This window comes from Eriocheir sinensis, chromosome 57 (genome assembly GCF_024679095.1).
Source record: "Eriocheir sinensis breed Jianghai 21 chromosome 57, ASM2467909v1, whole genome shotgun sequence".
NCBI classification, from domain to species: Eukaryota; Metazoa; Arthropoda; class Malacostraca; order Decapoda; family Varunidae; genus Eriocheir; species Eriocheir sinensis.
Window position 1 is genome coordinate 7,748,116 of NC_066565.1, and position 24,439 is coordinate 7,772,554.

The 24,439-nt window shown below is 44.2% G+C and overlaps 2 protein-coding genes and 1 long non-coding RNA gene across 69 annotated transcripts in view; 2 read left to right on the forward strand and 1 right to left on the reverse strand.

Annotated features, from left to right (window-relative positions):
• Positions 1 to 15,012, forward strand: part of LOC126984775 (uncharacterized) — a 59,462-nt gene extending 44,450 nt beyond the window's left edge. For 19 of the 49 annotated variants that reach the window (XR_007737724.1, XR_007737722.1, XR_007737713.1 and 16 more), the window contains one exon: positions 14,689 to 14,859. Coding sequence is in view for 8 of the 49 variants with exons in the window: in XM_050838839.1 (XP_050694796.1) it covers positions 12,092 to 12,685; positions 13,082 to 13,565 (1,078 nt within the window). In the remaining 41 variants the exon portion in view is untranslated. The other 30 variants (XR_007737725.1, XR_007737718.1, XR_007737708.1 and 27 more) reach the window with 19 other exon arrangements.
• LOC126984783 (zinc finger protein OZF-like) overlaps positions 1 to 24,439 on the reverse strand; it is a 188,142-nt gene that overhangs the window by 129,234 nt on the left and 34,469 nt on the right. For 4 of the 17 annotated variants that reach the window (XR_007737762.1, XR_007737759.1, XR_007737756.1 and 1 more), the window contains exons 3-4: positions 3,920 to 4,003; positions 2,455 to 2,536 (exon numbers count right to left, since the gene is read on the reverse strand). Coding sequence is in view for 2 of the 17 variants with exons in the window: in XM_050838886.1 (XP_050694843.1) it covers positions 2,455 to 2,536; positions 3,920 to 3,967 (130 nt within the window). In the remaining 15 variants the exon portion in view is untranslated. Of the gene's footprint in view, positions 1 to 381; positions 572 to 1,241; positions 1,329 to 2,454; positions 2,537 to 3,765; positions 4,004 to 15,722; positions 15,830 to 16,921; positions 17,050 to 18,238; positions 18,321 to 19,442; positions 19,646 to 23,910; positions 24,151 to 24,439 lie in introns of those variants that run through there. The other 13 variants (XR_007737772.1, XR_007737755.1, XR_007737760.1 and 10 more) reach the window with 11 other exon arrangements.
• LOC126984792 (uncharacterized) overlaps positions 18,905 to 24,439 on the forward strand; it is a 38,183-nt gene continuing 32,648 nt past the window's right edge. Inside the window, exons 1-2 of one of the 3 annotated variants that reach the window (XR_007737806.1) lie at positions 18,905 to 18,998; positions 19,083 to 19,250. This is a non-coding gene — a long non-coding RNA (uncharacterized LOC126984792). Of the gene's footprint in view, positions 19,251 to 24,439 lie in introns of all 3 variants that reach the window. The other 2 variants (XR_007737805.1, XR_007737807.1) reach the window with 2 other exon arrangements.

The following is a 24,439-nucleotide window of genomic DNA, read 5'->3' on the forward strand; positions in this document are numbered from 1 at the left end:
AAAAATAGACAAACTATGTAGACATCTTTTCCCAAATTTCAAAATGGCGCACCTTCACCCTGCCTCGGAGTCCCCGCCTGGGGGGGGGGGAACCACTCTATATACTATGATCAATAGTTTTAAGCCTGTAAAGAATAACCATTGTATAAAATGGAAATAAAGTTTCTGATTCTGATTCCTCTCCCTTCCCTATCCTTTCCCCTTTCCATCCCTTCCATTCCCTTTCCTTCCTTGACCTTTCCTTCCCTTTCCTTTCCTCTCTCTTCCCTTCCCTTCCTTGACCTTTCCTTCCCTTCCCTTCCCTTCCTTGACCTTCCCTTCCCTTCTCTTCCCCTCCCTTTCTCAGCCTTCCCTTCCTTTCCTCTCCCTTCCCTCACTCACCTCAGCACTGCTCTTCAGAGGGTTGGTCAAGTTATACACAAGCTCGGAGGAGTGGAAGATGCACTGGTGAGGAGGCTGGAAGACCACGAGGGGCGGCGCCAGGCTCACCATTAGGCTGGGGAGGTACACGTGTTCCCCCTTGTTGCTTGCTGTCACCTCAAGCCGGTTGATCTTGCCTATGATGACCGAACTGTTATTGTTGGAAAGTGAGGTTAAGATAAGATTACAAGTGAAGTTTGAGGACTTGAAAAGAACTTGAAAACTTTGACGCAGCTTAACTAATCGCATCTTAACACACATTCGCATCCCATCCCCCTCAGAGCGAACTGTTATTGCTGGAAAGTGAGGTTAAGACATGATTACAAGTGAAGTTTGAGGACTTGAAAAGAACTTGAGAACTTTGACGCAGCTTAACTAATCGCATCTTAACACACATTCGCATCCCATCCCCCTTAGAGCGAACTGTTATTGCTGGAAAGTGAGGTTAAGATAAGATTACAAGTGAAGTTTGAGGACTTGAAAAGAACTTGAGAACTTTGATGCAGCTTAACTAATCGCATCTTAACACACATTCGCATCCCATCCCCCTCACAGCGAACTGTTATTGCTGGAAAGTGAGGTTAAGACAAAAGTTACAAGTGAAGTTTGAGGACTTGAACAGAGCTTGAGAACTTTGCGCAGCTTAACTGATCACACATTAGCATTCCATCCCCCTCAGAGCGAACTGTTATTGCTGGAAAGTGAGGTTAAGACAAGATTACAAGTGAAGTTTGAGGACTTGAACAGAGCTTGAGAACTTTGACGCAGCTGAACCAATCGCATCTTAATGCACATTCTCCTCCCATCCCCCTCGGACTCACCCATCCAGGAACGCAACCTCGGTCTGCATGTCCACTTTGCACACCTCCTCCTCGCACCCCTTGGCTATGCTCACCACCATCTCCGCGCTGTTGAGAGCGTACGGGTTGAGAGAGAGAGAGAGAGAGAGAGAGAGAGAGAGAGAGAGAGAGAGAGAGAGAGAGAACTATCACTACAAGCTACAGAAACCCAGAGACAGAGACAGACAGAGACCAAATGAGAAGTAGACATAAAACAGCCATTATCAAGACACCTCTCCACCACAAATTGACCTCTCTCTTGGCCACTCTTTACTTTCGTCTATTATGGCAGCGGTGAGTAGCGGGCCTTTTTTTTCTATGCACTTTTTGTTGCCCTTGAGCCGTCTCCTTTGTTGTAAAAATAAATAAATAAATAAAAGCTACAGAAATCCAGAGAGCCAGACACACAGAGAAAATGAGACAGCAGAAGGAAGAAGAAGAAATGAAAAGGGAAAACTAAGACAAGGAGAGGAAGAGAGAAATGAAAAAGGAAAAGAATGAAAGGAAAACGGTGAAAAAATAAGACATAAGAACAGAAAGAGAACAAAAAATGAGAACGGAGGAAAATGAAACAGGGATAAGTAGAGAAAGAGAAGGAAAGCAATACTACCAAAGAGACAGACACAGAGAAAATGAGAAGTAGATAAAACAACCATTAGCACTAAAAGCTACAGAAATCCAGAGAGAGACAGACACAAACAGAGACAGACAAAGACATAGACAGACACAGAGACACAGAAAATAAGAGAAGCAGAAAAAAACATTACAATAAGCTACAGAAATCCAGAGAGACAGAAAAACAGAGACAGACAAAGACATAGAGAGACCCAGACGGACAGACAGAGAGAAAAACAGAGACAGACAAAGACAGAGAGACCCAGACAGACAGACTGAGAGAAAATGAGAAGCGAATAAAACATGAGAGAAAAACAGAGACAGACAAAGACAGAGAGACCCAGACAGACAGACAAAGAGAAAATGAGAAGAGAATAAAACATGAGAGAAAAACAGAGACAGACAAAGACATAGAGAGACCCAGACAGACAGACAGAGAAAATGAGAAGCAAATAAAACAACCAGAGAGACAGAGAGAGAAAATGAGAGACAGACATAGACAGACCCATCAATTAAAACCCACAACCAGAGATAGAGACAGAGAGACATGCGAACAAAGAAAAATGGGCCGCCAACTCACCAATCAGCTCCAGGGACGAGGAGTTCAGGAGACCGTACTCAAGCCTCATAATGATGTCACCGTCCGGGTCCTGCTTGTCCTTCTGCAAACACCACCAACAGCGAGGTAAAAAGTCGCCGAGTCAAATCCTGCCACACCACACCACACCATACCCAGCCACACCACACACCACACCACACCATACCCAGCCATACCCAACCACACCACACCATACCCAGCCACACCACATCCAGCCACACCACACCCAGCCACATCACACACCATACCCAGCCACACCACACCACACCGTACCCAGCTGCACCACACACCATACCCAGCCACACCACACACCACACCACACCATACCATACCCAGCTGCACCACACACCACACCATACCCAGCCGTACCACACACCACACCATACCCAGCCGCACCACACACCACACCACACCATACCATACCCATCCGCACCACACACCACACTATACCATACCCATCCGCATAACACCACACCATACCCAGCCACACCACATTACCCTCCCTTTCCTTCCCTTCCCTTTCTCAGACTAGCTTTCCCTTCCCTTCCCTTTTCCTTCCTTGCTCTGCCTTCCCTTCCCTTTTCCTTCCTTGGCCTTCGATTCCCTTCCTTGCCTTTTCTTCCTTTCCCTACTGCAGCCTTGCCTTCCTCTCTCTTCCCTTCCTCTCCCTCCCATCCCCTTCCCTACCCTGGTCACTATAACTACTGTAGGCAGACACACTTCAGAAGTGGATCTTCATGTGCCTGGCAATGTCTCTCTTTGTCTTAAAGAGCTTTCCACAAACATCACACTTGAACTCTCTAAGGCCATAGTGCCTGAAGACGTGTTCATTGAGTGCCTGCTTCACACTGAACCTCTTCCCGCACTCTTCACACTCATGACTTTTTACACCAGTGTGTGTAAGGGTGTGTGTATCAAGGTGATTCTTCAGGATGAATAGTTTCCCACATTCCTTACATTCATAGTTCTTCACACCAGTGTGTGTAAGGGTGTGTCTATCAAGGTTACCCTTCCGGATGAATTTTTTCCCACATTCCTTACATTCATAGTTCTTCACACCAGTGTGTGTAAGGGTGTGTGTATCAAGGTGACTCTTCTGGATGAATAGTTTCCCACATTCCTTACATTCATAGTTCTTCACACCAGTGTGTGTAAGGGTGTGTGTATCAAGGTGACCCTTCAGGGTGAATAGTTTCCCACATTCCTTACATTCATAGTTCTTCATACCAGTGTGTTTAAGGGTGTGTCTATCAAGGGTACTCTTCTGGATGAATAGTTTCCCACATTCCTTACATTCATAGTTCTTCACACCAGTGTGTGTAAAGGTGTGATATCTGAGGCCTCCCCTTGTGGTGAATTCTTTTCCACACTCCAGACACACGAACTTCCTCTCTCCTTTGTTGCTGGAGTTGCCAGCAGCAAGTTGCTTCATCTGGTGACCACTGACCCTCCTGCCCCCTGCAGCAGTCTGCTCCTGCTTGTCCTGGCCACTCATGCTGCTGTCCAGCCCTGCAGATGAGGCGGCCCCAACCTTTCTTGGCGGCTGAGTGTGTTGTTGTTGTCCTCGTTCTTTCCTTGTTCTCTTTTCCTCCACACACCGGAGGCCTAGGGTCCATGGTCGTGGTCGAGGGTGGACGTGCCCGTGAGAGCTCTGTAAAAGTGAAGGAATTCTCCAATAGTAATATTGCCAGAAGAATGAATCGTTCGAAGAATAATCCGTCTAGTAAGCAGGCGGGCACAAAAACCAAGGATACTGTTGGATCTGGCAAAACAAGCCTTGCGGCTGGGGGCGGGGATGATCAGCTGACAGGGGCAGACGATAGCGACGCAGATAAACAAACAGTCACATGCCCAGTCTGTAAGGTTAAGGTTGGTGAGGAAGACAAGGCTCTAGGCTGTGAACTATGTGAAATGTGGCACCACATAAAGTGTGAGGAGGTCACTGAGGCAGTGTATAATTTCCTGAGCAGCAATCAAGTAAGATTCACTGGTATTGTACCAAATGCGATATTGTTGCGGGGAAATTGTTCAAACAAGTAACCAACACATCCAAGAGACAGGATAAAGTAGAAAGACGTATGGATGCCCTGGAAACTAAAACCACTGAGGCCTTAGAGGAGATCAAGAGTGATGTCAAGAATCTGAAGGAGGAAATTAGAGATGATATCAGGTCTCAAGTGAACAGTGAGTTCAAATCTAGGATTGATGAAGTCAAGCAGAAAGTTGGGGAGGAAGTCAAGAGTGTGATTAATGAAGCAATGGAAAGCAAAACAGTTGACACGAGGAACAAAGCAGGGCGGATCCAGAAAATCAATTTTGGGGAGCCCGCTGGTAAAATTTCATAAGTTAGTGACAGCCTCAAACAGTGAAGACCAATGGATAGTGATGGCAGTTCTTTGCTTAAAATCCGCAGCTCCCGAGCAATCAACGTATATGTGACAAATGAATTTTTCTTGTATCTATATATGAAGTGCAATCAATATTAAGCTGGCAAGCAATAACAAGAAACAATTCAAATTGCACATCCGACCCGTAAAAAGGCAGATCTGAACAGGTAGAAATCATCACCATACGATCACTCGAAGAAAACTAAATGTTTATTTCGCTATGTAAGCAGCAAGGGTGATCATAATACAGGTCATATATAAATTACAAACCTGACCTTTACAAAAAAGAGCTAATATGTGAAATTAGACGCAGCTGAAGATAAAAAGGAATTCTTATAGGGCTTCTTTTACATGGGATTGAGGTAACACATTTGCAAAGATTGGCTGATCTAAAGAAATATATTTACAAATTCCCAAGTATTCAACAAGTGCCTCACCAAGCAAAGAGTAGTCGGGGGCTTTTTAGCGAATTTGCTTCTCACTCTCGACTGAAATGGGGATATCATGGTGGACACAGAGGAGGGAAGCCTGTTCAGGCGCTCTTGGCCGACGGTACTCCTCAGATAGGTTTTCAGCCTTTTCAATGCTGAGAAAGACCTCTCAGCCTCCATGTTGGAGACTGGAAGTGTCAACAGAGTTTTCAAGAGAATGGCGAGATTGGGGAACATGCTGATGCTGACGTGTGCCTGGGCTTCTTTGATAGTTTGGAAGACCGGAACAGATAATGCCCAACGCTCTGCTTCCGCCTTCACGAGTGTCAGGGATTCAATGTCGAGCATGTCCAAGGGCACAATGCATTCAAGCTAGAAATCGAGCAAATAGGGTACTGGGATTTATTTCAAGGAGCGTAAGCAACAAAAGCCCCGAAGTCTTCCTCAAACTATATTTAGCATTAGTTAGACCTCATCTTGACTATGCGGTTCAGTTCTGGTCACCTTACTATAGAATGGATATCAAAATGTTAGAATCGGTGCAGAGGAGGATGACTAAGATGATTCAGGGGTTGAGAAACTTGCCATACGAGGGAAGACTCAAACAGTTAAACTTGCATTCTCTAGAAAGGTGAAGGGTGCATGGAGACATGATCGAGGTTTATAAATGGATGAAGGGCTTTAATAAAGGAGACATTCATAAGGTTTTGTTGGTAAGAGAACCGGGTAGGACACGAAGTAACGGGTTTAAACTGGATAAATTCAGATTCAACAGGGACATAGGCAAAAATTGGTTTACTAACAGGGTGGTGGATGAGTGGAATAGGCTTAGTAGTCATGTGGTGAGTGCCAATACAATTGTCACATTCAAAAATAGACTAGATAAATTCATGGACAGCGATATTGGGTGGGGTTAGATACACGGGAGCTTAGGGTCAAAGGAGCTGCCTCGTACAGGCCTACAGGCCTCTTGCAGACTCCTGCGTTCTTATGTTCTTATGTTCTTATTTGAAAGCGGACGGACTGCCTTCTGCACATAAGCCGAGTCGAGTGAATGATGGAGCGAGTACTTCTCAAGGTACGCAACACACTGAGGAGGGGCGGCGCGCTTCCGTAAACATTATCCCTTATTTTCAAGAGTAAAAAAAAACTCCTTGAATTGGATTTTCAAAGCGTTTCCATGAATGTTAATGGTTTTTAGAAAAGATATATGAAGAGATACTGATGTTTCATAAGGTAAGTAATGAGATACTGGCACGGACCTAATATGAATCTTTACCGTGGTAAATTTGTAGCACTTCACCAGTCTCGCATTTCCGAACGAAACTAGTTTTTTTCGGTAGTTTTCGGCCTGTTTTGAATGAATATGCGTGTCATTTCTATCGCAAATCACGTGTTTTTTTTTTACCCCCCCCCCCTTCCAACCAAGAGACTAATGATTTGCGATAAAAAATTTAGAGCACATTCATTCAAAACAGACCGAAATCTACCAGAAAAAACTAGTTTCGTCCACACAGGTGCATTTAAACTAAACATAACCCTAACATAACCTAACCTAACCTAAAACTAACCTAACCTAACACTAACCTAACCTAACCTAACCTAACCTAAAACTAACCTAACCTAACCTAACCTAACCTAACATAACCTAACCTAACATAACCTAACCTAAAACTAACCTAACCTAACCTAACCTAACCTAACCTAACACTAACCTAACCTAAAACTAACCTAACCTAAAACTAACCTAACCTAACGGCCTCCCTCCCTCCGTTATAAATGATTTCCGAGGAGTGTTTATGGGGATGAATTTACTCAGAATGCGGAGCTCTTTCTAATGGTCAGGGTAAGAAAAGCCATCTCTAGACTGGTGTACTCCTACAATAATACCTTTACCGTAGACTGGATAGCTACATGGACGAGGACGACAGGTGGCAGTGAGGTGTGGGTGCAGTAGGGTGACGGGGTACTGGATGCGTGCCTAGTACCGCCGGTATAACGAGGATCAAGCCTCTACCTGTAACCCCTGTAACTACACCTCACCCATCGTGAGTAGTGGGGGGGATTCTGGAGCTGCCCTGTGTAGGCCACCCGGCCTCTTGCAGTTTCCCTATGTTCTTATGTTCTTATGAGTGGAGGGCGGCCTGTCTTGTGCAGGACAGCTTACCTATTTCTGCTGCATGAGAAGGTTAAGACTTCCCGGCGGCGGTGGTGGAGGTGTTGTCCTGGCAGTGTTGGGGCTGAGGGTGTCGCTGGCCAGCAGGTCCCCAGCGCTGGCCCGTGGGTGTGGAGCCTTCGTCGTCTTCTTCTTCTGGGGTGTTTTAGGGGGCTGGTTGGGCAGGGCCAGAAGGGATGCTGCTCGGGCCTCGGCGCGTGCTGTTGTTGTCACCTGGCAGTGTTGCCAACTGGAACTTTCCGCTACACGACCCTCAAACACGCTACATTGGACCACAAACGATACAAATTGTAAATATATTTCCACATCAGACGAAATAATGTTATCTGCTGGTTACTGTATAGCCAGGTACCCAAGGCATCTTTTCTCGTGAATAATAACTTATTAGATTCTAATCAGTTTGGATTCCGTACGTAAGGCTCACTCAGTTGATGATCAGCTCCTTCTAACATATTGTTATGCCGGACGTGTTACTTGGGTTCCGTGTCGCCGTCAGGAGACTCCGTGGGAGGGAGATATGTAAACACTTCGCACAGCTTCTGTAGTTTAATATTCTTCCCTAGTAGTACACTTCACTCGGACTCTTCACTTACCACTAGCTTACTATGACTGGGACTCTCTCGCCCTCTTCTCCTATATATATCCAGAACAGTAGAATGTTACAGTATATTTTAGATCATACAAGAACATGTAGCAAAAATATATGCGAGTTGGCAACACTTCCCGCCTGGCGCCTGGCTCGCCTTGCTCCCCGCCCCCTTGCTCGTGTCTCCGGGAGCCTTCTAGAGGCCTATGGTCGCCGGGGGAAGCTTCCAGCACAACACTATTCCCCCCTCTTAATTGTGATCGTCCCGATCACACACTTAACTATATACAAACGTAAGAGAATTAATCAAAAACATAATAATCGTCGTATCGCTGTGGACGCCTGCCTTGTCTCTGTCTTCTGCTCGGTGCCTCCTGCACGTCTGTCTCATCGTCCGCTTCTTGGGGTGTCCCTGGAACATCTGCCGAAGCCGGGAGGTTATTTCCCTCGGCTGAAAGGTCCAGAAGGCTTAGGTCGTCGTCGACCTCCTCTCGGTCCTGGATGTCCCTTGCGTTTTCGTCGGCTGCTGGGTGTCTGTAGTGAATGCAGGACGTTTCGACGGAAGTACAATTCGACGGTCTGTCTTGGACGAATCGACGGTGTGGAAATTTTCCAGTCGAATAATCTTGGGCGATTCGACGGTCCATTCACGTTACATAATTATTCATATACTATTTATCATTATTCAGATAGCATGTGTTTAAAATATTTTATTGTACAATAATAAAGATATAAACCAGACGTGGCTAAATTAGGATAGCTAAAATAAAATAAACATTAGGATTAACGGTATACAGGACTTTATTTGTCATTATTCAGGTAACACATGGATAAAATATTTATTGCACATTTATTAAAAGATAGCTTATATAATAGCCTACACTTAAAAAATTCATTAATTTTCCATATTTTCATCTGCTGACCTAATTTGAGGATGGTGATACTGGGAGACACGGCGCAGTAACTCTTGAGGCTGTAGCTGGCCATCTTTGTACGCTTCCCATATGTCAAAAATGTTCTTCTGGTAATTCTTGTATATTTTTCTTTGGTATCTTTGCAGCTTGCCCTCTGATACTAACAGACACTGGATATCAACAAGCTTAGACTCTTCATACAAAACTGCTATCAGCTCGTACACATTAACATTCTGATATTTGCTGCATAAGATGTTTAAATTATTATGCCATCCCTCAATATCGTTATTCGTCCTAATTGCTAAGCCAAAGACTGACCAGCTATTGGGTGTCCACAAACATCCTTCTATCCAAGTGTCCTCTATGTATTCTAATAAACTATGTAGAGCGACTGTGTGACTCTCTACTAATAAATTTCTAAACTCATTGAATGTAGATCGAATCTGCTCTGCTGGTAAGAATGGAAGACACAGGATTTGTCGTAGGAACCTACTTGTGTTCTTCTTTACACGGTATGATGGTGCTAATCCTAATTCGTTTATCTTTTTCCATACTGCCTGGGTCCAATGAAAGCAGCATCCAGTAAGGGTGACATCGGGTTTTACATTCTGGAAGGCTCCCCACACAGCAGACTCGAAATCCATTACAACTCTCTTCACTGAATTATTGGCAACTCTTTCCATTATGTAATTCAAAATCTTTATGTAATCCTCTTTACTTCTGCGTGACATCAAGACATATACAAGAGGCACCTGCTTCATGTTGTCACCTTGCCGTATGAAACTGTGGATGCTCCACAACAAAGCTGGTCTCCTTGCCTGGCGTAGACGATTGGTGGTGCGGACAATAGAGGACATCTTTGGCATGCTGGACACAGGAGCATCAGCTGGTAGGTGTTTGTGTACTGCTTCTTTAGTAAGGGTCGATCCTGAGGCGAATGGGCGCTCTTTTCCTTGTTGTCGCACATAGGCCTTGATGTTGGCAGCAGGCAGGGCACAGTCTCTTGGAGAACATCTATGAGGATGAGGCCCTCTCTTGAAAGTTTCGCCATGCTGGGTGATAGAAGCAAGGCAGTACACAGACTTGTTGCGGACAGTACACCTCCAACGTTGGTCACCTTTCTTATTAACCTTGCCATCCTTGTTATAAGAGTAACCACGACTTAAAAGGATGTCTCCTCCGCGCTTTGATCCTCCAACTACGATAGTAAACTCCGCTTCATCAGATTCTGGTAGTATCTCATCTGGAATAGGAGTAGTAGGTTCCAGGTTTGACTCTTCATGCAAGGATGGGTGAATGAATGACATTACTGGGTGGTCTTCGATATCATTTACATCAGGAGAAGTAGGACGAAGTTCCATCGATGTTGGTGATGCTGTTGGAGGTGGGGAGGAAGGAAAAGAGTTGGCATCTGGTGAAAACTCTGCATTCAGATATGATGGTATGGAGGATAAGTGGGTTATTGGTAGGGAACCTGAGTGACTCTGAGTCAGAACCAGAGGAGTCATACATTGATGAGACAAGTCGAGGTAGTGATGCAACAGGTGTGCTGGTAGAGGGAAGTGTAACTGGTGCTGGTGTTTCTGGTTGTGTTAGTGGGGTGGTAGTTTCTGATAGTATTAGTGAAGTGGTAGCTGATGTTTCTGGTTGTGTTATTGAAGTGTTAGCTGGTGTTTCTGGTTGTGTTATTGAAGTGGTAGTGGGTGTTTCTGGTTGTAATAGTGAAGCGGTGGTGGGTGTTATTGGTTGTGATAGTGAAGTGGTAGTGGGTACATCGGAGATATCACCACATCCTGTGCAAGTCCACTGTATGTCGATCTTTGACTGCACGGCTTGTCTGTATTCCTCCTGGGAAATGCCAGTGTGGCAGGTCCGATGCTGCCACTGTTCACACACATCACACTGGAGGGCTTGCTGCTTAGGTCGAACTTCCCTTCGGCAGGTGATGCATGGGTAAGGAACAACCCTACAAGCAATACAAGAACACAACTTAAAAAATGCAAAGTAATGGAAGGAGATAAAAACACAAGACCAAAAGTTGCCAATCACTTGATGTTGCCGAAAGCAAAAGATATATGATACCTGTCCATGTGCAGCTTCCTCGTGATCATCCTTGATACCGTAATTATGTCAAACGAGTAGTAGCTCTGTAGCGTCCAGTATGGTAACTTCAGTAAGCAAGTGTTAATTTCTAATTTCGTTAAAATCTTCCCTCACAATAATACTATAAAGTTAATGAAATACCAGAATTTAGGTGATTTGAAAGCTGGAATAGGGAGAGACGTCAGTGTGTACACCCTCTTTAGCCAGCTTGGAGAGTGAGACTGAGACAGACAATAATCATAAGGGTCTGAACCCACTACAAGGTATAGGAAACCTGAATCATGAACCTGAACCGTATTGATTTGAACAAAGTATTGACTGATGAATAGTTTCATTTTTGCGCCTGAGTGAGACGTACACACAGTATACTGTTTCTGATTCACGAATCAGAAACATATGTTATACGTCATATTTTAAACATACGTTATATGTCATATTTTATTATGATAGTATTTTGTTAGGTGATTATAATATATGTTATGTGGACGATTCGACGGAAAATTCCGGGGCGTTTCGACGGGGACGTGATTTTGGGCGGATCGACGATGTCGTCAAATTGCACCGCCGTCGAATCGTCCTGTTACCCTGAAGACCACCTATCAACCCGGACTCTAGAAGAAGCTCTGCAGCACAAGTGGAATCAAGAATGAGCTCCGGGGGGGCAGCATGAGCCAATAATAATAATGGCGCCACTATAAACAATTGCCTGCACCATGACGGGCTAGGGCCAACCATCAGGGTCAAATGGATTAGCCTACCGGCACTATAGGCCACATGTAAAAAAAAGAAAAAAAAAGAAAAGAAAAAAGAAAAAAAATCTAACTCTTCAAAATGCTATATGTATATATATTTCTAACTGGTCCACTGCAATTAGCAGGGATTTTGCCTTCACTGGTAGCCTGGCAACATAATTATACTCCCAGGCCTTTCTCTGCCTCTGTGGTGGATAGTGGAGTGTTTCGCATATGGTATTGGTGTGCTGGATATCCCTTCACCGGTAGCCTGGTACCATACACTCCCAGGTCTTTCTCTGCCTCTGTGGTGGATAGTGGAGTGTTTCCCATGTGGTATTGGTGTGCTGGATATCCCTTCACTGGTAGCCTGGTAACATACACTCCCAGGTCTTTCTCTGCCTCTGTGGTGGATAGTGGAGTGTTTCCAATGTGGTATTGGTGTGCTGGATATCCCTTCACTGGTAGCCTGGTAACATACACTCCCAGGTCTTTCTCTGCCTCTGTGGTGGATAGTGGAGTGTTTCGCATGTGGTATTGGTGTGCTGGATATCCCTTTACTGGTAGCCTGGTAACATACACTCCCAGGCCTTTCTCTGCCTCTGTGGTGGATAGTGGAGTGTTTCGCATGTGGTATTGGTGTGCTGGATATCCCTTCACTGGTAGCCTGGTAACATACACTCCCAGGTCTTTCTCTGCCTCTGTGGTGGATAGTGGAGTGTTTCCTATGTGGTATTGGTGTGGTGGATATCCCTTCACTGGTAGCCTGGTAACATACACTCCCAGGTCTTTCTCTGCCTCTGTGGTGGATAGTGGAGTGTTTCCCATGTGGTATTGGTGTGCTGGATATCCCTTCACTGGTAGCCTGGTAACATACACTCCCAGGTCTTTCTCTGCCTCTGCGGTGGATAGTGGAGTGTTTCCCATGTGGTATTGGTGTGCTTGATATCCCTTCACTGGTAGCCTAGTAACATACACTCCCAGGTCTTTCTCTGCCTCTGTGGTGGATAGTGGAGTGTTTCCCATGTGGTATTGGTGTGCTGGATATCCCTTCACTGGTAGCCTGGTCACTTACACTCCCAGGCCTTTCTCTGCCTCTGTGGTGGATAGTGCAGTGTTTCCCATGTGGTATTGGTGGGCTGGATATCCCTTCACTGGTAGCCTGGTAACATACACTCCCAGGCCTTTCTCTGCCTCTGTGGTGGATAGTGGAGTGTTTCCCATGTGGTATTGGTGGGCTGGATATCCCTTCACTGGTAGCCTGGTAACATACACTCCCAGGTCTTTCTCTGCCTCTGTGGTGGATAGTGGAGTGTTTCCCATGTGGTATTGGTGTGCTGGATATCCCTTCACTGGTAGCCTGGTAACATACACTCCCAGGTCTTTCTCTGCCTCTGTGGTGGATAGTGGAGTGTTTCCCATGTGGTATTGGTGTGCTGGATATCCCTTCACTGGTAGCCTGGTAACATACACTCCCAGGTCTTTCTCTGCCTCTGTGGTGGATAGTGGAGTGTTTCCCATGTGGTATTGGTGTGCTGGATATCCCTTCACTGGTAGCCTGGTAACATACACTCCCAGGTCTTTCTCTGCCTCTGTGGTGGATAGTGGAGTGTTTCCCATGTGGTATTGGTGTGCTGGATATCCCTTCACTGGTAGCCTGGTAACATACACTCCCAGGTCTTTCTCTGCCTCTGTGGTGGATAGTGGAGTTTTTCCCACGTGGTATTGGTGTGCTGGATATCCCCTCCCAAGGTGCAGGACTTAACATTTTTCATCATTGCATTGTAGCAGCCACTTTTTGTTCCACTCCCATAGCTTTTTGATGTCTTCTTGTAGGAAATCCACAGTCAAGGGGTTAAAAATAGGCCTTTCTGACAAACTATTGCAATTTTTATAACACTCTTATTTCCCTTATAAGATTACATTACGTCGTTTGTCTGGTGGAGAACAGTTTTGATTCTTCGCAGAGACAAACAAAGGGAAACAATTCAAAGTGTTTTTATTCCTCTTAATAATGAACAAATACTTGACTTCTGGGCTGCCAACGGAGTAATGGATTGTTTCATCTTTAGGGCGAACAAAGAAATTAGCGCCTGAATGTTCAAACGCTGTATTAGCCTTCGTCAAGAACACTGTGGCTGACTTGTCTTTGCTGGTTTGTTAATGTGTTGACTACACTCTGAAAATCCAGGACTTCTAGCTAACAACTCCATCTCAAAATTAGAAGCAAAGTCACACCAGCCACAGAGCTTGATACTACTACCACGCTTGAAAAACCCGGCGTACATGACTAAACGATATATGTACGTACCTCCTTGAGACGACAAGTAATATATGGAGCCGAAAAGAACCTCCTCGTAACCGACTCTACGTAACCGTTTATCCCGAGCCTGTGTTGTCGTTCCGAGTCGGAAGAACTTAAAATATATTGTCATTACGAACTCTCTCTTTCATAACACAAGTCCTACAGCAATACTTCCTCTCCACAACACAAGTCCTACAGCAATACTTCCTCTCCACAACACAAGTCCTACAGCAATACTTCCTCTCCACAACACAAGTCCTACAGCAATACTTCCTCTCCACAACACAAGTCCTACAACAATACAAGGATCGTAATGTTACGTCTACGTAAAGACGAGAAATAAGCAAACAGTGAGTGCTGGGATGACGTAACCTTGCCTCAACGTACAGAGATCAAAGTGTGAATTGAGGTTACTTATACAAACATCTCGTAAGTAAGGTTGACAAATTATATTCCATCAGTTTAAATGACATAATCTTCCCTATACATACAGATCAAGGTAACATATGAAATGAAATGAGGTTACTTATACAAACATACCAGTGAATTGTGGTTACTTAGACAAACATACCAGTGAACTGAGGTTACTTATACAAACATACCAGTGAATTGAGGTTACTTATACAAACATACCAGTGAATTGAGGTTACTTATACAAACATACCAGTGAATTGAGGTTACTTATACAAACATACCAGTGAATTGAGGTTACTTATACAAACATACCAGTGAATTGAGGTTACTTATACAAACACCTCGCAGGTTAAGGTTGACATAACTTATATATCGTTAGTTTAAGAGACATAATCTTGCCTATACGTACAGAGATCAAAATAACATATCTCGAGGGTAGGGTTCACGTAACTTGTATTTCATTAGTTTAAGGTTACGTATACTTACAATAACGTTGTAAAGAGGGAAAGAATAAAGGAAAGAAAGAAGGTGTGTTGAAAGGTCATCTTATCGCCTACAAACACCTAGAGACAAACATTGGGGTGAGGGAGGGAGGGAAGGGTAGCACACACACACACACACACACACACACACACAAATGAAATTATAAACACCAACCCACATACCCCAATCAAACACCTCCACACTAAACATCCTTTTTCGACCGTCCATGTTGAGAGAGGAGGAGGAGGCGGAGGAGGAGGAGACGAGAGTAGACGTGGAGCCGCCAGCGATGGAGTTGGCGGCTGTTCCTCCGTCCTTCCCTTCGGCGGCTGCGACGGGTGACTTCTTGGCCGCTGCCGCCGCCTTGTCCATCTTCTCCTTCCGGTGGATTTGGTACTCAGCGATGAGCCGGCAGGTTAGAATGAAGAACACCTGGGGGGAGGGAGGGGAGGTTAAGTTAAGGTAGGCTAGGGAAGGGGAGGATAGGTTAAATTAGGAGAGGTTAGGTAAGGCTAGGTGAGGTTAAGGGAGGTTATAAAAGGTTAATGGAGGTCAGGAAAGGTTAGGTAAGGTTAGGTTAGGGGAGATTAAGTTAGGTTAGGGGAGGTCATGTAGTTTTATCTTTTAGAGTTCAAGGGCAATAAAACAAAAAAGGCATAAAAAACACTAGGTCCTGCCCCTGAACAGAGAGAAGGAAAAATGACAACGGGGCATAATTACCAGTGAGGGGGCGAGTCTCTCAAACTTGTCGCCCACCATCCAGTGATTGTACCTGGCGAACAGCATCATGAGGGCCAGGACCAGGTTGGCAAACTGCTTCACACGCTCTGAAAGACACAGAAACTGCTCAGCAAGGACTGTAGGCGGGCATCCTCAACACTTCCCCTCACATCAACTCTTTCCAAAGGCCAAGAAAAGGTATCAATTGCATTCTAATGACATGAGGTAATCCAGCTTTCCAGGCAGAGCAACAGATCAAAAATAGACAAACTATGTAGAGGAAGCATTAGTTTGAGAAGGCTATAAGAAAATCCAGCTTTCCAGACAAAGCAACAGATCAAAAATAGACAAACTATGTAGAGGAAGCATTAGTTTGAGAAGGCTATAAGAAAATCCAGCTTTCCAGACACACAACAGATCAAAAATAGACAAACTATGTAGAGGAAGCATTAGTTTGAGAAGGCTATAAGAAAATCCAGCTTTCCAGACAGACAACAGATCAAAAATAGACAAACTATGTAGAGGAAGCATTAGTTTGAGAAGGCTATAAGAAAATCCATCTTTCCAGACAGAGCAACAGATCAAAAATAGACAAACTATGTAGACATCTTTTCCCAAATTTCAAAATGGCGCACCTTCACCCTGCCTCGGAGTCCCCGCCTGGGGGGGGACCACTCTATATACTATGATCAATAGTTTTAAGCCTGTAAAGAATAACCATTGTATAAAATGGAAATAAAGTTTCTGATTCTGATTCCTCTCCCTTCCCTTCCCTTCCGCTCCTTTATCTTTCTCTCCCTTCCCTTCCCTTTCATTCCATTCCCTTCCCTTTCCTTCCTTGACCTTCCATTCCCTTCTCCTCTCTTCCCTTTCCTTTCCTCTCTCTTCCCTTCCCTTTCTTTCTCTTCTCTTCTTCTAATCAAAAATAGATTAGATAAATTCATGGACAGCGATATTAGGTGGGGTTAGATACACGGGAGCTTAGGTTCAAAGGAGCTGCCTTGTACAGGCCTACCGGCCTCTTGCAGACTCCTACGTTCTTATGTTCTTATGTTCTTCCCTTCCTTGACCTTCCCTTCTCTTCCCTTCCCTTCCTTGACCTTCCCTTCCCTTCCTTGACCTTCCCTTCTCTTCCCTTCCTTAACCTTCCCTTCTCTTCCCTTCCCTTTCTCAACCTTCTGTTCCCTTCCCTCACTCACCTCATCACTGGTTGGTCAAGTTATACACAAGCTCGGAGGAGTGGAAGATGCACTGGTGAGGAGGCTGGAAGACCACGAGGGGCGGCGCCAGGCTCACCATTAGACTGGGGAGGTACACGTGGGTTGCTCTGCGGAGAAAGTGCGCACCAGGTTACCTATTCAATTTGTTTTTCCAGAAGAGAGAGAGAGAGAGAGAGAGAGAGAGAGAGAGAGAGAGTGTCACCTGTCCTCAGAGGCTGACCTCATACTCTCATCAGAAGAAATTTTGGGGCCGTTAAGATGGTTGAAGAAAGAGAACTATCACTACAAGCTACAGAAACCCAGAGATAGAGACAGACAGAGACCAAATGAGAAGTAGACATAAAACAGCCATTATCAAGACACCTCTCCACCACAAATTGACCTCTCTCTTGGCCACTCTTTACTTTCGTCTATTATGGCAGCGGTGAGTAGCGGGCCTTTTTTTTCTATGCACTTTTTGTTGCCCTTGAGCCGTCTCCTTTGTTGTAAAAATAAATAAAAGCTACAGAAATCCAGAGAGCCAGACACAGAGAAAATGAGACAGCAAAAGGAAGAAGAAGAAATGAAAAGGGAAAACTAAGACAAGGAGAGGAAGAGAGAAATGAAAAAGGAAAAGAATGAAAGGAAAACGGTGAAAAAATAAGACATAAGAACAGAAAGAGAACAAAAAATGAGAATGGAGGAAAATGAAACAGGGATAAGTAGAGAAAGAGAAGGAAAGCAATACTACCAAAGAGACAGACACAGAGAAAATGAGAAGTAGATAAAACAACCATTAGCACTAAAAATGAAACAGGGATAAGTAGAGAAAGAGAAGGAAAGCAATACTACCAAAGAGACAGACACAGAGAAAATGAGAAGTAGATAAAACAACCATTAGCACTAAAAGCTACAGAAATCCAGAGAGATAGAGACAGACAAAGAAAGACACAGAGACGCAAACAGAGACAGACATAGAGAAAATAAAAACAGAAAAAAACAACCATCACGAAAAGCTACAGAAATCCAGAGAGAGACAGAGACAGACAAAGACACAGAGAGACAGACAGACAGACAGACAGAGAAAATGAGAAGCAAATAAAACATCCAGAGAGACAGAGACACACAGGGAGAGAAAATGAGAGAAAAACAGAGACAGACAAAGACAAAGAGAGACCCAGACAGAGAGAGAGAAAATGAGAAGCAAATAAAACATCCAGAGACACAGACATAGACAGACCCATCAATTAAAAGCCACAACCAGAGATAGAGACAGAGAGACATGCGAACAAAGAAAAAACAGGGTCGCCAACTCACCAATCAGCTCCAGGGACGAGGAGTTCAGGAGACCGTACTCAAGCCTCATAATGATGTCACCGTCCGGGTCCTGCTTGTCCTTCTGCAAACACCACCAACAGCGAGGTAAAAAAAAGTCGCCGAGTCAAATCCTCCCACACCACACCACACCCAGCCACACCACACACCACACCACACCATACCGAGCCACACCACACACCACACCATACCCAGCCACACCACACACCACACCAAACCCAGCTGCACCACACACCACACCCAGCCGCACGACACACCACACCATACCCAGCCGCACCACACACCACACCACACCATACCCAGCCGCACCACACACCACACCATACCCAGCCCCAACACACACCACACACCATACCCAGCCACACCATACACCATACCCAGCCACACCACACCACACCCAGCCACACCACATTACTCTCCCTTTTCCTTCCTTGGGATTTCCTTCCCTTCCCTACTGCAGCCTTCCCTTCCTCTTCCTCCCCTTCCTCTCCCTCCCATCCCCTTCCCTACCTTGGTCACTATAACTACTGTAAGCAGACACACTTCAGAAGTGGATCTTCATGTGCCTGGCAATGTCTCTCTTTGTCTTAAAGAGCTTTCCACAAACATCACACTTGAACTCTCTAAGGCCATAGTGCCTGAAGACATGTCGATTGAGTGCCTGCTTCACACTGAACCTCTTCCCGCACTCTTCACACTCATGACTTTTTACACCAGTGTGTGTTAGGGTGTGTGTATCAAGGTGACTCTTCCGGATGAATTTTTTCCCACATTCCTTACATTCATAGTTCTTCACACCAGTGTGTGTAAGGGTGTGTGTATCAAGGTGACTCTTCAGGATGAATTTTTTCCCACATTCCTTACATTCATAGTTCTTCACACCAGTGTGTGTAAGGGTGTGTCTATCAAGGTGACTCTTCAGGATGAATTGTTTCCCACATTCCTTACATTCATAGTTCTTCACACCAGTGTGTGTAAGGGTGTGTCTATCAAGGTGACTCTTCTGGATGAATTGTTTCCCACATTCCTTACATTCATAGTTCTTCACACCAGTGTGTGTAAGGGTGTGATATCTGAGGCCATGCCATGTGGTTAATTCTTTTCCACACTCCAGACACACAAACTTCCTCTCTCCTTTGTTGCTGGAGTTGCCAGCAGCAAGTTGCTTCATCTGGTGACCACTGACCCTCCTGCCCCCTGCAGCAGTCTGCTCCTGCTTGTCCTGGCCACTCATGCTGCTGTCCAGCCCTGCAGGTGAGGCGGCCCCAACCTTTGCGGCGGCTGAGTGTGTTGTTGTTGTCCTCGTTCTTTCCTTGTTCTCTTTTCCTCCACACACCGGCGGCCTAGGGTCCGTGGTCGTGGTCAAGGGTGGACGTGCCCGTGAGAGCTCTGTAAAAGTGAAGGAATTCTCCAATAGTAATATTGCCAGAAGAATGAATCGTTCGAAGAATAATCCGTCTAGTAAGAAGGCGGGCACAAAAACCAAGGATACTGTTGGATCTGGCAAAACAAGCCTTGCGGCTGGGGGCGGGGATGATCAGCTGACAGGGGCAGACGATAGCGACGCAGATAAACAAACAGACACATGCCCAGTCTGTAAGGTTAAGGTTGGTGAGGAAGACAAGGCTCTAGGCTGTGAACTATGTGAAATGTGGCACCACATAAAGTGTGAGGAGGTCACTGAGGCAGTGTATAATTTCCTGAACAGCAATCAAGTAAGTAAGATTCACTGGTATTGTACCAAATGCGATATTGTTGCAGGGAAATTGTTCAAACAAGTAACCAACACATCCAAGAGACAGGATAAAGTAGAAAGACGTATGGATGCCCTGGAAACTAAAACCACTGAGGCCTTAGAGGAGATCAAGAGTGATGTCAAGAATCTGAAGGAGGAAATTAGAGATGATATCAGGTCTCAAGTGAAGGAATGAAGGAAGATTGTTCCAGAGTTTACCAGCGTGAGGGATGAAAGAGTGAAGATGCTGGTTAACTCTTGCATAATGGGTTTGGACAGTATAGGGATGAGCATGAGTAGAAAGTCTTGTGCAGCGGGGCCGCGCCCTGGGGAAATATCTGGGGAAATATCCCCAGATTTAGGGAATCGAAGGTCCCAATGGGGAAATGGGGAAAATGTCTCTCAATATGGGGAATATTTTGGCTTATGGGATTATTACGTTAATATGTAGTACTAGTTGCAATTTAACGACAAAACAATAAAAACACTGAATACAAAACGTGCTTATAAGAGCACGAATTGACAGTTTAAATACGAAATTGGAGGAAATTCTGTTTTCAATGTGTGAATTGGGTGATACTGTGTGGGTGTGAATCGATCCCGAACCGAACAGGTCCGACTCAGAAAGAAAACGTATGCTAGCCGTTCACGTCCCACTGACCCCACGCTACAGACTAGTGCTACACCTCCACCCGTCACGGTCGTCACTCGTCAGCCACTCAGTGTTCAGCAGTAAGTCGCCACCAGTCATCAGTAATTAGGCTACATGTGTGAATTGCAGCAGTTGGAGGTTTAGAAAAGACGTATTTCATAGCTAGTTTCGTAACTGTTGATTTTATCATTTATATTACTCTGTGGACTTATAATGGGTAAGATGGATATTAGGTCCGACTCAACACTCTAAGAAATGAACTAACTCACCTAATGCAGTATTTTTTCCTCTACATGATGGTGTATTCCATTTCCTGTGCAAATTTTTAGTTTCATTGTTATGATTTTTTTTTTCTGTATTATCAATCAATCCGGCCACCCGACACCATCTTTACCCCAATTATGACCGTTATTTGTGCCGCATTTTTTTTTAAGACACTAACGATCATTAAGACCTTGGATAGTAAACCTAGCCACTCGATAGTAACCTACGGTAGCTACTCGATAGTAACCTAGGTAGCCACTTGGTAGTAACCTATCCACTCGATAAGGTGAGTTAGTTAATTTCTTAGAGTGTTGAGTCGGACCTAATATCCATCTTAGCCCTTATAATTCGTAGTGATATATACATGTCCTTTACAGTTGTGTTACCATGGATGACCCAGATGATCCTAAGACTCCCCCAGATACTCCACCCAGGGCTGCTAAGAAGGCCAAGTATTTACAGAAATATGCAAAGCACTGGGAATCCTTACCTACATTTAAGGGATGGTTACAACCTAGTGCGAAAAGTGACTCGAGAGCTTACTGCAAGGCCTGTGACTGTGAATTAAATGCAAAGAAATCTGAATTAGAAAAGCATGCACAGGGACAGAAACACAAAAGTAGTATTAGGAGTGTATCTAAGCAACCCACACTTATGTCATTGCCATCTGTCAGTAACCCAATGAGAGGAAAGAATGTGAAAGAAGGTGAAATAAAACTTGCTGCCTTTGTTGTGGAACACAACCTCCCCTTGAATATCATGACACACCTGCCAGAGTTAATAAGATCAGTGTGTAAGGACTCTGATATTGCAAAGAAAATTGCAAGTAGTAGAACAAAAACTACAGCAGTGATAAAGAATGTACTTGGTAAGTCCAGTAGAGAGGAGTTGGTAGACATTTTGAGAGAAAAAAAGTTTTCACTCATAGTTGATGAATCAACTGACAAAGGGTGCACCAAACATCTCTGTGTAATTGCTTGCACAATGATTAAAACAAAAGTCACTGATGCATTCTATGATCTGATTCCACTTGAAAATGCTAGTGCCCAGAGTCTGTATGAGACTGTAGTGAAATGTTTAGCAGATGAAGGAATTCCATATAAAGATAATATGATTGGCTTTGCCTCAGATGGGGCCAGTGTTATGATGGGTGCCCATAATTCTCTAGCTTCTCGTTTGAAAAGTGACATTCCTGATTTGTTTGTCATGAAGTGCATCTGTCATAGCTTTCATTTGTGTGCTTCTTATGCATGAGCAACTCTTCCTAGAGTAGTAGAACAGTTAGCTAGGGATGTTTACAATTATTTCATGTCCAGTCCTAAGCGGCTATCTGAACTGAAAGAGTTCCAGGAGTTTGTGAAAGTAAAACCCCACAAACTGCTTCACCCTAGTCAGACTCGCTGGCTCTCTTTGCAGGCTGTAGTTTCTAGGCTATTGGAGCAGTATGATGCTCTTCAGCTTTATTTTACAAGTGCAGCTTTATCTGATAGGATCTTAGCAGCGGAAAGTATTTTGGATAAGCTGAAGGATCCAGCAAACAAGCTATACTTACAGTTTCTTGAATTCATTTTGCCTCTTTTTAATGATCTTAATAAGAAAATGCAGTCACAAGGACCTCAGATCCATACAATGTATGAGTCAGTCAGCACTGTTTGTAAGACAATCATGGACTGTTACATCAGGGGTGATTATATGAGGAGGACTGCTATTGAAAATGTACAGTACAGAAATCCATCCAACTTTGTTCCCCTTCATAAGATTTATTTGGGTGTCAAAGTATCTGCTGCAGTTGAAAATAACACTCATGGATTGTCAAAATCTGATCTAGAAGCTTTTCAGAAACGTTGCTTAGGGTTTCTCATTGAGAGTGTAAACCAAATATATATGAGGTTTCCATTTAAAAGCTTGGTACTCAAGAACATCAGCTTCATTCATCCCAGAGTAGTAATGAATAGGAATATAACCTCCATTGCACCACTAGCTAGTTTAGTTCCTGGGATAATAGGACCTGATAAGCTGAATGAGGTAGACAGGGAATGGAGGGTGTTGAGAAATACTGAACTTAATGTGCCAGACTCCACTGATGTTGAAGAGTTTTGGTGTACAATTAAAGAAATGAAGAGTGGTGATGATACACCAATGTTTCCACATTTGTCACAGCTTGTTTCTGGTCTCCTATGTCTTCCTCACTCTAGTGCCTCAGCAGAAAGAATTTTTTCAGCTGTGAACAACCTGAAAACAAAACAGAGGAACAGACTTTCAACCAAAACACTTGTTGGATTTCTTCATTCCAAACGGTATTTGGAAGATACTAGATGTGGCACTTTTTCTGTTGAAGACAAACTGATAAGCAAAATGAATCTAGGTATGTATGAGCGTGATGCAAGTGATTCAGATTAAATAGCAAATAACATGAACCAAGAGTTTTTGTTTTTTCTTTACAGAAATATGAAGCACAGTGTTTTATTTGTTATATTTGTGCACTGCACATATATATGTATAATGAAGTGGCCGAGTACGCATTCTTTTTTTGGTATAACAAGGTTCTTTTTTTGGTATAACAAAGTTTATCTTTCATTAAATGGCCATCCATTATTGTTTTTTCTACCACAAGACATAAATTATAAATATGTTTTTGCATTAAATGCATGTGATTCTCCTGTACTGCAGCACTGCTGCCCTTCAACTCTATTGTGTGATTTCCTATTAATTTTTAAATGATACCCACAAAATATGGTACTATATTATAAAATGGGGAATTCTAGGGAATTTTTGCTCGTGGATTCAGGGAATTCTGGAGCACTTTGGTTGGCAACACTCGCGGGAGGAGGGGAGGCATGCAGTTAGCAAGTTCAGAAGAGCAGTCAGCATGAAAATATCGATAGAAGATAGAAAGAGAGCCAACATGGCGGCGGAATTTGAGAGGTAGAAGACTATCAGTATGAGGAGGAGAGATGATGAAACGAAGAGCCTTTGATTCCACTCTGTCAAGGAGAAGCTTACCTACTTCTGCTGCATGAGAAGGTTAAGACTTCCCGGCGGCGGTGGTGGAGGTGTTGTCCTGGCAGTGTTGGGGCTGAGGGTGTCGCTGGCCAGCAGGTCCCCAGCGCTGGCCCGTGGGTGTGGAGCCTTCGTCGTCTTCTTCTTCTGGGGTGTTTTAGGGGGCTGGTTGGGCAGGGCCAGAAGGGATGCTGCTCGGGCCTCGGCGTGTGCTGTTGCTTTCACCTGGCAGACAGCTTAGGGGTGGGCAGGTACCGGTACTAACGGTACCAGCTAAACGGTACGGTACCGGTACCAGATTGCTCGGTACCGGTACCAGATTGTTCGGATTTATTTATTGGATTTACTGATAATTCTTCATGTCCGATTTTTTTTTAGGTTGCAACTAAATATTGTTATTGTTATTAGACTATGATCGAGTACATCCATAATAACTATACATGCTATTTTTTTATCGAAAAAATAAATATTCACTTCATTCAGAGAGAGAGAGAGAGAGAGAGAGAGAGAGAGAGATCACTACTCAGTGAGT